At 49.1% G+C, this 14,067-nt stretch overlaps 1 protein-coding gene across 9 annotated transcripts in view; it reads left to right on the forward strand.

Moving 5' to 3' along the window:
- TBX4 (T-box transcription factor 4) overlaps positions 1-2,682 on the forward strand; it is a 32,566-nt gene extending 29,884 nt beyond the window's left edge. For 4 of the 9 annotated variants that reach the window (XM_045375118.3, XM_074019086.1, XM_015438386.4 and 1 more), the window contains exon 9: positions 1,062-2,682. In XM_045375118.3, the coding sequence (XP_045231053.2) occupies positions 1,062-1,681 (620 nt within the window). In that variant the 3' untranslated portion in view covers positions 1,682-2,682. The remainder of the gene's footprint in view (positions 1-1,061) is intronic. The other 5 variants (XM_074019088.1, XM_074019085.1, XM_074019089.1 and 2 more) reach the window with 2 other exon arrangements.
- Positions 2,683-14,067: the final 11,385 nt, after the last annotated feature.

A 14,067-nucleotide genomic window follows, 5' to 3' on the forward strand; every position in this document is an offset into this window, starting at 1 on the left:
TGGGCTCACTGCAACCTCTGCCTCCCGAATTCAAGCCATTCTTCTGCCTCAGCCTCCCCAGTAGCTGGGATTACAGGTGCATGCCACCACGCCCAGCTAAGTTTTGTATTTTTAGTAGAGATGGGGTTTCACCATGTTGGTCAGGCTGTCTTGAACTCCTGACCTCAAGTGATCCACCCACCTTGGCCTCCCAGAGTGCTGGAATTACAGGTGTGAGCCACTGCACCCAGCCCAGATGAGTGTTCTTAAATTGGCTCAGTGGGCTGCTCCCCAAACCCTCAGGCCTGGGTCAGCCCTGGATCCCAGGGGAGGGCGCGCCACTCCAGATAGTTAGACCCTCCTGGTGGAGGATGTCGAAAGGCACATACATGATTTGTGGCATCTGATGTCGTCTTCCTCCAGAGTATCTGCTTAGCCTGAAAAGTATGTCACCTTTTTCACTTATTATCAGTTCTATTTCTTAATTTTGTAGACACTGTTATGTTGGAATCTGTGTAGTAAAAATCCGATGGCTCTTCTTTAAACATATGTGAGGTTAGTTCCACTTCTAAAAACAACAGAAACACGCCTGCAAGCGGCTTTGGCTCCCTGAGGTCTTCCTGGGAGCTGAGGATGGAGGCAGGAACCTCATAGCCTTAATTTTCTGGCTCCTTCAGACAGATGTGGCCTCTGGGCCTGGGCTGGCCTGGCAAGGGCCTCCCCTTTCCTTGGCCAGGGCAGGCCTAGCCTGAGAATGCCACTGCACACCAAATCCTCTTACTCTCTCAAGAGTCAGGCTGGCGAAGGATCAAAGCCAAGTGTTGCCTGGCTAAACCCGGCCCTCAGTGTCCGGTGATGTGGTGTCCCCCGTGGCCTCTGAGTAGGGTCCGTAATCTGACCACTTCTTGGCGGCTGCCACCCTATAAAAGCTGTGGCTGATTGAAATGGCTCTGGGAGTGCCATGGCAACATGGGGAGGGCAGGCGCGGAGGGAAAAGGACAGGCTGTCCCAGCATCCAGCAGGGCGCCCTGGGGCCTGGGCTGGTGGAAATGGTTCTTCCTGAGTGTTACTTTGTCTTTCAGCAGATGGTGCCCGACACCTGGACTTACCCTGCAAGCGATCCTATCTGGAAGCCCCCTCTTCGGTGGGGGAGGATCACTATTTCCGTTCTCCCCCTCCCTACGACCAGCAGATGCTGAGCCCCTCCTACTGCAGTGAGGTGACCCCCAGAGAAGCCTGTATGTACTCAGGTTCAGGGCCTGAGATTGCCGGGGTGTCTGGGGTGGATGACCTGCCCCCACCTCCGCTGAGCTGTAACATGTGGACTTCAGTGTCGCCGTACACCAGCTATAGCGTGCAGACGATGGAGACTGTGCCATACCAGCCCTTCCCCACCCACTTCACCGCCACCACCATGATGCCGCGGCTGCCCACCCTCTCCGCTCAGAGCTCCCAGCCACCAGGAAACGCCCACTTCAGCGTCTACAATCAGCTCTCCCAGTCTCAGGTCCGAGAGCGGGGGCCCAGCGCCTCATTTGCAAGAGAGCGTGGCCTTCCCCCAGGATGTGAGAGGAAGCCACCCTCACCACATCTAAATGCTGCCAATGAGTTTCTCTACTCTCAAACCTTCTCCTTGTCCCGAGAGTCTTCCTTACAGTACCATTCAGGAATGGGGACTGTGGAGAACTGGACTGATGGATGAGTCTCACGTCTCCTCCACAGCCCCGGGACCGTGTTGCTCCAGTATTAACCTCTGTGGGTGGCCTGCACTACCAAGAAACACAGGAAGGTATTCCAGAGGGAGTGTGTGTGTGTGTGTGTGTGTGTCTGCACGCGAGCACGTATGTATTTGGAGAGCATCCATCTTCTGACATACAACTGAGGTCATGACAAGGAAAAAAAAACACCACATTTATCTAAGAAGTGATTTTGGCTGCAGGACCTGGGTCCATTGTTATCTGACATCTCTTGACATGCCCGTGGGTGGGATGGGAGTGGAGGGTTCTCATGAGTTATTGGAAGGGTTTTATAATTGTTGATTTACTCAGGGGCCAGGTGGGGAGGTCTGTCCCATGGGGAAAGATTCTCATTGCTGGGGTAGGAAGATTCTTGCTGCTGGGGTGTGACGGCTCTGTGCACGCCTTAGAGTTCCTGGCCTTCTATTTGCAAGGGGAGAGGAGAATCTGGTTTTGGTAGCAGGAGGCCCATTCCTTGGGCTTCTGGAGAGTCTGTAAGACTGCCTGAGAGGTGGGCTCAGCTCAGCCACAACATGTACTTTGATAGTACAGCTGGCTGCTCAGTTAGTGGCCTAGACATTGATGACTGGAACTCTGAGGTCTGAGGGATGACATTCGGAAAGGGTCATGTGCTAAATGTCACCTGAGGGGTATTTTTAAAGGTTTTTTTTTTTTTCCTTCAAGAGAAGGGAAAATGCAACCAGTAGCATCTCTGTCATCATTCAGGTTTTGTAGTAGAGAGCCCTTCCCCCTAGGTCCCCAACATACAGTCTCTCACTCTGGTGTGCGGAGAGTCGGCCTCCCAGGCATCATCCCATCTGCATCCTATGACGGGCAATTATGAAACACGCCTCAGCTGGCATCATCCCCAGGAAGCCACACTGCAGCTGATGTCTGGCATCTCCAGGGCCTGTTCCGCTCGCAGAAAATCTACGCTTCTGGAGCGAGAAAGCCCAACAGAAATAAAGATAGTTGAGAAAAATTCATTTCTTCCAGTAAACTCAGCCGGTGAGCTCAGAGGAGCAAAGAGAATTCTCCAGTGTGGCATTCACACAGTCCTCAGCCCTGCGTTTTAGCATTGAACACCACCAGGCCATCAATGTGGCTGGGGTGAACTCTCCATCAAACTTGGGAAATCACTAAACTTTGCATGCTGAATAGCTATTTATATATTATATAAATAAATAAATATATTATATATATATATCTCTCACAAATGCAGGCCACATGTCAAATTCAGCTTTGCTTTTTACAAATGAATGAACTTAATAAAAATAAACATTGGAGGAGGTATTTGGAAAGACATCTATTTAAATTTTTATTACATGTTTGATATTAAAAACTAAGAATGGTTTAGATAAAACATATAAATAAATATATATATACACACACACACTACAGATAAAGCTTTTTTAGAAAACACATTAGCTAACAGGTGATATGGAACTTCAAGTGTTTTGTTATATAGCATGGACGTTTTATTTTGCATATCGGAACATAAAGCCATTTTACAACTGTGAAGTGTGTGGATGCTCTTTATTACTGACTTGTCATTTCTTGGTTCTGCAATGGCCTCTGCCTCTTTTTTGCTGGTATTTTTTTTTCTCAAGTGTCAGGTGAGGCCTTCAGTGCCTCTGAACATTTGTACCGTGGAGCCCCTGAGCTCAGAGTGAAGTCACTTAGGACCAACAGAGCAATTGTACCTTTGATCTCATGCTACTCCCTGGGTTATGAATCTGGATTCCAGGGTCCACAAAGACCCCAGAAGGGCAGGGCAGGCAGTAGAGCAAGAATCTGTCTCCTTTCAGCAGTGACCACATAAGCTGGCCATTTGAGGGAAGTGGTCTCATAAGTAGGGAATTCCTGGTGGGATTTATGCAGCTGCTTCAGAAAAGGAACTGAAGAGCAGGCTCGAGTCAGCGCCGGGGGCTTCCTGGAGCAGTCAGGGGCATGAGCTCATCACCACCGTCACCCCAGAGACGGTGAGTCAAGGCCTGGCAAAGTACCCATTCACCCGCACCTTGGCCAGGTCTCTGAAGCTCGGCCACAAAATGGAGAGAGGAAAAAAGAGGTAAAATCCAGCCCAGGTTTACCCTAGATTCGAAGAGGCAGGCATAGGAAGGTGCTGCTGGCTCTCCCTCCTTATGACCTTGCCACCTGCCGTGCCCCTCATGGCTCCTTCCCCAAAGCTGCTTACCTGCATCCACCATCTCCACTGCAGGCTGGTCTGGGAACCCAGGAAAAGAGAAGTCAAGGGAGGTGTGCCTTTGAATCCTTGCCCTGTCAGGACTGAGATGAGATTTCCTGCTGGGTAAAGAGTCAACCTTGTCTCCTGTTTCCCCAGAGTCCTTTTGTGGCTCTAGGCTGCTCTCTGGCTGGACTTCCTCCTGCAGAAGAGGAAGCCAAGCTCCATCCTCCCTTGGCTGTTGGCGCACACCTTGGGCTTCTTGGTCATGGAGAAAGATGTTAACTGAGCTTGGCTCAGGGGACAGGGAAGGGGGGAATCTTCCTAACTCCCACCTGCTGTGCTCTTTTCTTTCTGGCTGAACACAGCACATCTGGGACACTCCACACCTTCTAGAGCCCAGGCAGAGGGCTGGGGGCAATGCGGATGTTCCCAGGTTCTCTCCAAACACATGGTTGGCTGAGTCTGACATGAAGAAAGCCACTTCTTAAAGGAGTATTTTGCCTCGAGGCAGCCCACGGCTTCCTGCCAGCTTGCTGGGAAGCGTGAGGTCCCTGGGCTTCCCCACCTGGGCATGGCCAGAGTCGGGCCTGCAGTGGGATTTGTGAAACTTTCCTGCCCCTCTGAATCAACAGCTCAATAAAAAGGGGGCACATGGGATATCCTGAAACAAAGGGCACCATTCAGGAGCGCCAACAGGTCATACATCATCGGCCAGAAACCTGCCACATGAAAAGGGTCTGCTTCTGCTGTGCCCTGCCTGGGAAGGGGACAAAAGCCAATTAACATTCAGCTGCGTGTCCATGGGAAGGCAGCCTTGGGGGCTGTGCTCTCCAGCCCAGGGCCAGGCCCCTGGGGGGAAGCTGGGGCAGGCCTCTCAGCAGCAACTCAGCCACCGACAGTTGGCCCTCAACCGCAGAAGAGCCTGGAATAACAAAAGGGAGAAGGGAAAGAGAAGCTGGGTCAGACTGACAAATTGTTAAAAAACCAAACCAACTTCCAGCCTTGGCTGGGCCTCAGGGGGTCAAGAGGCCTCGCCTCGCCCCACTAATGGAGCCTGCTGGAGGAGTAGCAGCCCAGCCTCGCAGTGTCTTATCTTACAACATAAAATTAAAACCCACTTAAAAGGCCGGAGGGCATGTTAACATTCCCCCTGCTGTCTAATTGAAGTAGTTCCCAGCGCAAAGGATTTCACTTGAAAGATGCCTCACTCCCAGCCCGGGTCTCCAGCTCAGCCGGCAGGGGAAGCGGGTGGGGCGAGGGGAGCGACTGCTTGCTTGCCACCCCCAACCAGGCGGCAGGTGGCGACAGCAAAGGTTAGAACAGGCTGGGTTGTTTTGTATTTTTAAAAAAATTTACAAATTCATTAGCAGCTATGTCAGCAGAGGCCACACTCCTGACAAGAAGACCTGGTAATGATTCAAACATGGTGAGCCCTGCAGTGAAATCTGACTGTTCCTGCAGCCAAGAGATTTCCATGCCGTCCCCCCCGCAAGCCCTCTCTCCCCCCACCAAATCTATGACAGGTCTCCAAGGCATACGGAACCAATCAGGGACATCCTGTCAAGGTGATGAACTTGCACTGGCCATCCCAAGTAATGGGAACCAGTCAGCCTGAAGCCGGGCTGGACTGAAAGCCAAGGTGACAGCTATTAAGCAATTGTGCGCCGAACAAAATGGCAAAGGGGCCGGGTAATCAATTCAATTTCAATGGGCGACCCGAGCAACCACAGCGGCTGTCGCAGCTGATTAGGGAGCGCCGGGCTGGAGCTTTCAATGCGAGCCCATCACAGATCAGAAACAGGCCTGGGATGAAAAGGGAAAGAACCGTCTCCCGAGAAGCAGGCGATGAAGGACTCTGTTTTATGTGACTGTGTTCTTCCTCCTCTCCTTGAAGAAAGAGGAGAAAAAAAAGCAAGCAGTTTGGAGATTAGATAGTTTTCTTTTCAGCCATTTATCATTATGAAGGAAAGTAGACAGCACAGGGGCAGAAGAATCTCCAGTGGGATTTCTGCGAAGTCTCACTCGGAAGGGCCAGGTTTACATGATGCAGCTCAAACAGCCCTGCTTATCACCGCAGCCTGACGGGGTCTGCAGAGCATCGAGGGTTCCTCTTCTGTAACAAGGGTGAACAGGCCCCAGTGCCCCAAGGAGTGCAGAAATTCTCCTGCAGAAACCCCAAACCAGCACACTGCATCATTTATGAAAGTTAAAGCCTGAGTCAGAATAACGGGGAGAGGAGGAAAAATGGAAAAGGAAAAGATGAGGGGATTGTGCACGGTCCCTGCAGGGGAAGTCCCAGTGGTGGCCGCCCATTTCTTCCTGGCCCAGGTCGGGGCATCAGAGGTCCCTGCTGTGTCTGCTGGCCTGTCAGCACTGGTCCCAGTCTGATGGCAGGCCCTGGCAGCCTGCTTGAGCATTCTAGGCTTGTGTTTGGTTGTTCTGTGCAAGGGTTTTAGGGTGCAGAGAAAGGGGCACCCACAGGCATAGAAGCCAAGAGAGAGAGGCCAGCCATGGGGATGTGGAGGGGATGGAAGATGCCTGAGAACAGATGGCAAGGGATGCAGAACCAGGAGGAAAAGGGCCATTTTGGAGTCAAGGGTGGATCCAAACCTCTGAGGCAGGAAGGCTCAGGGCTGGGACTGGGCAGGTGGTGAGGGAGGAAGGCTGACCACCTCCTCTTTGGAAAACTAGAGCAATGGGTGCATATTCAGATAATTCTTAGAAGAATTGCAAATAGAGAATTAATCTCACTAGTCATCTAAAATGCAAATTGAAGTGATAACATGCCACTTTGATCTACCAGATTAGTAAACATTTAAGAAAAAGTGTTGGGAGCCTCTCTCAGTCATTGCTAGTGGGAGTACAGATTGATATGGTTTTTCTGGAAAGAGCAATTTGGTAGCATGGACAAAGACTCTAAAAGTGTTCATATCCTAAAGAAAATAACCAGAAATGTGGGCATAGTTTACTACTGTATGATACTCATTGTGGTTTTACTTTTCAATAGCCCCAAACTGGCTGAAAGTAAATTGGTAAATTATGAGATACTCACATTCTGGAATATGATGCTGTCATTGAAATCATGTTTACAAAGGGCCCTTAATGATATGAGACTTGATTTAAAACTAAGTGAAAAAAGAGGATCCTAATGTAGAGTACAATTTCAAGAACATTTGAAGTGAAAACAAAAAGATTGGTGTGTAGCCAAACTATAGATCATTAAATAGCAGGGAACAAGGGGATGAACTATCTCTGTATATACATGAAATACTATGTGAAAAAAAGTTCCTGACATGTGGTCTCCCATGTGTGCGCAATACAAAACAAAAAACCACTCTGGAGGTCCTAACATCGATTAAGCAGAAATGTCCAGGAGATGGGGTGCATTTGTGTGTATATGATTATGCGTGCACAGTGTATGTGTACGACGTGTATTTGTGTGTGTGTTAGGGACACAGACGCGATTTAGAAGAAACTGCTTATGATGATTCCCTCATATATCTCTGTTTTGTTTAACTTGTTACAATGGGCATGTATTACTTCTGCAATTAAAAGATTTAACTGAACTAAAAAAAAAAAAAAAATTGTGATTATAGAAGTACCCGAAGAAAAGAAAAAGAAGAAAGGCTAAAAGAAACTGTGCCCAGTGCTAACAGCAGTAACTTCAGGAAGTGGTGGATCTGCTAAATTGCTGCCTGTGTGGACGAAGGTTGACTTCTGGGCCTCCTCCCCGTGTTTGTTTTCCTCCCCTCCCTGGCTCTCCCCTTCAGACACCTTGATCCTGCCCAGTCCTGTAATGCTGCTTTTGTTCAGGCTGGGGCTTTAGCATTTTCCACTCCTCCCTAGGTCCTCTCCCTGGGTGATGACATCTGTTCGCACGGCTTCTCTCACCAACATATGCCAACGAAGCTCAACTCCAATCTCATTTTTCTCTCCTGATACTGTCTTCTGGACGTTTCTGCCAGAAAGAGATGTTAAGTCCTCCAATTCAGACTGGAACCCAGACTCTCCCTCCAGGTCTCCCTCATGTCCTCCATTTTGGTAATGGCACCACCAGCCAGCATCCAGTTGCTCAAGTCAGAAACCTGGGCTTCAGTGCCAACTCCCTCCTCTCCCTACCTGCCCACCCCAAATGCTCACCAAACTGCAGATTCTACCTCCAAAGATCCTCTACATCTCTACACATTTCCTCTCTTCCAGCAGGCCTGGCAGTGCTTGCTATAACGGCAAATCCCCGGGTCTGGGCTGGCCAAGATGTCAGCTGTGTGAGGCTATGGAGCTTGGGGCCTCTGTGAATGGTCCTCCTGGGCCCTAAGCTGTTGTTCATGGAGTGATGGTTTTCTGACATGTGGAGCCAGGGAACAGCCCAAGAAGGGAGGCCACTCAACGAGAAGACTGCTGCTTTCATTGGTGACCCTGCTTTCAGCTCTGCATGACCTGAATCTTGCGCTCTGGCTGCCACCTTGTGCGTGGTGAGGAAGCGGGGCACTGCTGTAGGCCATTCGCCAGAGTCACAGGCTGCTGGAGAGGCCTGTTGCTTCCTAGGGGCAGGTGGGCCTGGGAGTACTGGATCAGGGGTTTCCAGCATCTGACCCAACACCTCTTTCTCCTTCAAAGGTTCCAAATGGTCTCTTCCTTCAAACCCTTCCATGGGAGGCCACTCAGTCTATGCCAAGATGGGACGGGCCTTCCCTCTCTTTTAAGGAGAGAAAAAAACCTGAAACAAACCAAACTAAGGCCAAGAAGCCTCCAAATATGGCTCTTCGTGTAAAGCCTCCAGCCCAGGGCCTGGCACAGGGCACGCTCTTGGGAAACAACAGTGCTCCTGCATCCTTCATCCCTTCACAGCCTGACCTCTCTCCCTCTGTCCAACCCTAGCAGGTACCTGCACGGACCATCAGACAGCAGAGGAGGAGCCAGCCTCTCGCCAACCTGCCTGCAGATAAGCTTTTGAACAAGACAAGTCTCTCAGCGTGTGCTAATATAAACCTTTGGCATCGGGTGTAAGGAATTGTGAGACTCCTCCAGATATAATTGAGCGAATCATCTGTGGCATTTAGAGAGCACTGCTCTAATGGGAAGGTGGAAAGTGGACTCCTATTTGATAACTGAGCACATTGAGGCTCCTCTCAGACCCTTCCCAGCTGTCACGCTTTCTTCTTTTAGAAACACCCTCAACAGGAGAAATGCTCATCCCAGCAAGAGCCACCAGAGACCCCCTGGTTCTGAGGGTGTAAGGCAGCTTTGTGTGCCTCCTCCTTTTCCAGGCCAGGCAGGACAGTCCCAAGTAGGGCTCTTTGGAATTGGGAGCTGATCAAAAATAAGGAGGACAAGGCCAGAGGGTCTTTGGAGGCTCGGTTGGTGAGTTCTGTAGAGGATCCTCCAGCATCAGGTTTGACAGAGTCTGAGTCAGGTATTATTTATTATTTATTTTTAAACAAAGTCTCCCTCAGCCACCCATGCTGGAGTGCAGTGGCACCATCTCAGCTCACTGCAACCTCCACTTCCCAGGTTCAAACGATTCTCCTTCTCCTGAGTAGCTGGGGTTACAGGCATGCTCCACCACCCCCAGCTAGTTTTTGTATTTTTAGTAGAGACAGGGTTTCACCATGTTGGCCAGGCTGGTCTTGAACTCCTGACCTCAGGAGATCCTTCCGCCTCGGCCTCCCAAAGTGCTGGTATTACAGGTGTGAGCTGCTGCACCCGCGGGCCAGGTATTCTTTACGCCTGCTAGCTACCTGCAGCCTTAAGAGTTGATGACTTGGCCAGCATGGTCTGAATTTTGCACTCTGATCTCCCCTTTTCCCCTGGGGGTAAATGCTATCTCACTGAAGTAGATGTCTCAGCATCCGTGAGGTAGTGGCACCAACTCTGCCTCTTGAGCCGGAAATCCTGGGTTCAATACTTGGCTCTGTCACTTTCTGGTTTGTGCCTTTGGCACAGCCACTCCTTCTGCGCCTGTCAATGCAATGGAGATAATATTGCAAATAACATCTGCTTCTTGGGATCATGGAGATTAAAATAACATATGTGAGAGGGCTTGGCACATTCTCTGTCCCTGATGTTCCAAAACTAAACAGGAACTCAACAAATGCTGATTCCCACCCTCCTTCCTTCCCCTCTTATGGAAGGGCATTGCTTTAGATTTCTGATTCAGAAAAGGAGGGTTGAATCTGAACTGAGTTTTAGTTTTCTCATCTATAAAATGAGAAAAGAAAAAGATATTTACATTGAGTGTGTTAGTAATCAGCCACCAGCCATTGGACTTGGCACTACTATATTAGGATTATTATCTCTAATCCTCCCCACAACTTGGTAGGAGAGGCATTATCGCCTCTACCTCACAGAGGAGGAAACTGAGGCTCAAGGAGGTGAAGAAACTTGCTCGAGGTTATGGGCTAAGGGTCAGAACTGGCTTCAAACCCAGTTCTCTCTAACCCGAAGCATTCGCTTTATTCTCTAAGATGCCACTACTGCTGCCATTACCACCGCTACCACTGCGTGTTCTGTGCCAGTCTTGCCTTCTTCCCTTTTCCTCTGAGGCCACTGGACCCAATCGATGTGTATTTTTAGTGACTTTGAGCTTATTAACAAAAAGGAAACAAACATGTTTTAAAATAAGTTTATGACTTATTTTTAAATAGTCACTGATACAAGTTCATACAAGAATTTTTTAAAGGAGAGAATGAAAAGACAAAAAAAAAAAAGAGGTCCTCTCAAATGGTACTGGAGACACAATCAGATTTAACATTCAATTTTATGAAAGCTCCTTCAATTAGACCTGCTAAGCATCAATCTTGTGCAATGAAGTGTACAAAATGGCAGAGAGTTACCTTTTAGAGGATGATAATTTACAGTCACCTCCACCAACTCCAACCACCCATCCCCACTGGGCCATGAAGTTGTGTTGTCTTTTGGCCTCCACTTCACAGAGAAGGGGCTGATCAAAGGAGGGGCTGTCATTGCACCAGCTCTCGCCCTCCCCATGTGGGTGAATCAGCTCGGCCCAAGCTGGTAGAGTCAGGAAATAGTTCAGGTACCTCGAAAACAACTGTTTAAAGTGTTTGGGGGGAAAATAAAGTGTTTTGGGGATGTCCCCAAGCCCCACTTGGCATGGGTAGCAAAGCTAGGGTGTCCTTTCCTTGCCTTTCCAACTCTTGGTCAAAATATGCTTCCTTGGGATAACTTAGAAGAGACTTGTTTGGGAATCACTTTTCTTTAACTTCCAGAATTCCTAACCAGGGTGCCTGAAGCAAGGACTGGGTCTGTGAAATGACGCAGCTCCATTAGGAATGATGGAAACTATGTGAGCTGCTTTTAATAGCATCAAATATGGCACAGCACAGTCCTCCTTCTCCCTAGCCCCCACGTGCTGGTAGCCTGGCCCACATGTTCTGTGGCCCAGACTGAAAAGACAGTGGCTGTCTCTTTAGGGCAGCGATGGACCTGAATGTACTCGGGACACAGCATAGGAGGTTCAGGCATTAAGCTCCAGCCTGTCCCATGAGAGACCCAAATGTAATTTTCTGGCCCAAAAAAAAGAATCTTTGGCTTCTTTTTCTATCAGTGTAGAGGAGAACACAGAGCCTGGGACTCAGCATGAGGAGATGTAGTCCTAGTTGCATCTGTCACATGCTGGCCATGTCTCCCCTCTCTCTGAGCCTCCTTTTCCTCTTCCACACAGCTCCTCACAACCCTTGCAGCACTAAAGTTCGATGATTCCCAAATCACGTTCACAATCACGAATTTCTCAGCCATGGCAGGGCTCTGCTGAATCTATAGCAGACCTCTCTGGAGCAGAATTAGGGACGGAGGAGCTAGAACTTCTTTTTCTATTTATCTTACATTTTAAACTTATTCTCATACTGTTCAAATATCGAATGTCTATATTTGTATAGTAGTACATATGTATAATTTGTAAATCAATTTGTAAATAAGATATTGGTAGCTCGTGCTTTAAGGTTTGTTTGTTTGTTTGTTTGAGATGGAGTCTCCCTCTGTTGCCCAGGCTGGATTGCAGTGACACCATCTCAGCTCACTGCAACCTCTGCCTCCCAGGTTCCAGCGAGTCTCATGCCTCAGCCTCCCGGGTAGCTGGGACTACAGGTGCGCACCACCACACTCAGCGAATTTTTAAATTTTTAGTAGAGACGGGGTTTCACCATGTTGGCCAGGCTGGTCTTAAACTCCTGGCCTCACATGATCTGCCTGCCTCGGCCTCCCAAAGTCCTGGGATTACAGGTGTGAGCTACTTTGTCCAGCCTTAAGGTTTTTTGCTGAAGGGAGAGGAGGTTTAAAAAAAGTGTGGAGACCCACAGGGGGATGGGGAAGTCACCATGAGGTTCTGCTCACAGGCTGGGACCTCTGCCACTCCTGTCATGCTCTGGGCTCTCCACCGTCCTCCCAGAGGTGGATCACCAGAGCTCTGGGTGGAGAGACCAGGCCCAGGAGTAGAAAGAGAAGAGGCCTGGAGCTTCACTCCTCATTAGATGTCTGCCTAATCTCTGTGAGTCTGTCTCCCCACGTTAATTAGGGGCAATAAAATACTCCCTATCTTTCAAGGTTATAGAAAAGATTAAATGAGATGATAGAGATGAAACGTGTGCTCAGTTCAAGTTGTCCCCTTCCCCCCACATAATTTGCCTGTCTGCACAGGACTCATTTTAGATGTCTAAAAGAGTGAGATTTTTCTTTTCTGGGAAATTCTATTTATTGACTTTATCGCGTCTCCTGTCTCACAGTTAAGCCTCCTTTACCAGACGCCAAAGTCCAGATCTACGTGTGGTTAGGTGCACAAGGCCAGCAGCAGGAGAGCGACGCTGGAGGAATCCTGCCTGGTCCTCCCAGCCCTCTGAGCGCCCCCCACTGCCAGGGGTTTGGGACGCATCCAGGATGCAGGATAGCATTCAAGGACACTTAGAAAAGAGTGTGCCTCCAGCAGGTCAGCCAGCCATCCTCACCAGTGCCCCCAGGACGGGATGGCTTGAGCTTTGCTCCCTCATTCCAAGTCCGTTGTCACACTCGGTGACGCTGGGGATACATCTATTGTCGAAAGAAAGTCCCAACTTTGTTGCTGTCTTTTTGGAGGCCTTGGGCAAGTCCCTCTATCTTTCTTGGCTTCAATGTCCTCTGTTATAAAAAGGGATGAGTAACAGCTGTGTTGCCAACCTCCTGGCCTTGGTCCACAGGCCAAACGAGATGCTTCTGAATGAAAATACATAGTAAGAAATGAAAAGGATTGTGACGAGTAAGCTTCTTGTTGGTCCAATCCGTGCCAGTCCATGCTCATTTCTTCATGAAAAGACCCACTGCTTTTTATAGGATGAGGAGGGGGAATGATTGGCAAGGCACTGACCAATCCCATTAGCTCTGAGAGGGGGATGATTTAGCATCACCTGCCTTATCAATCTCCCTGCTCTGCCTGCATCCTCAGCTTTTGGGGAGGTCAATTTCCGGCACACACAGAAAAGCCTGTGGCTGTGGCCGGGAACAATTGGCCACAGTGCTCCTCTCGTGTTGATCCTTTCATTTCCTCCTGCCGGGGACAGCGGTTCTAAGTTTTGTGCTACTCTTTTGGACTAATCACTTACAACAGCCCTGAGCACTCAGCCCCTCTCTCACTCTTGCTGTCCAGCTACTGCTCTGTATGGCAAGGTCACTAATTGGGACATGATCCCGGCCAAATGGCAAGAGAGATTCAAGGAGCCGGTTCCCTGGACCTCAGATATCCTGCCCCCAACTTTACAGCTCAGGCGGCCGTGGAGGAAGCGTGAGTCACACTCGAGAGGTGAGGCCGCGGCTTAGGAAAGGCTTCGGCAATGACATTTTTCACGCTTTTAATAAACCCCTATATTATTAGAACTTGCCAAAGCTGAATTTAATGAAAGTCTTAGGCCCTAAGGCCTGAATTTTTCTTTTGTATTGCAAAATGAAACCAACTGGTTCAATTCAAATTAACCCCAGAAAATGTGAAGGCTTTATATTTCTTTCTTCCCCCACCCTTCTTCTCTCTCTCTTTCTCTGCTCTCTCATTTTGAAATTTTTCTGTGGTTACAATCTCTTGGAAGAAAAGGAAATGTACAGGAGGAAGAAGAAATCAAACATGAGAAACATATTCAGATAGTTACAGCTTTCCCTATGGGATTCCTTAAGCAGAGTTACCCA

The sequence above is a fragment of the Macaca fascicularis genome, chromosome 16 (assembly GCF_037993035.2).
Source record: "Macaca fascicularis isolate 582-1 chromosome 16, T2T-MFA8v1.1".
NCBI classification, from domain to species: Eukaryota; Metazoa; Chordata; class Mammalia; order Primates; family Cercopithecidae; genus Macaca; species Macaca fascicularis.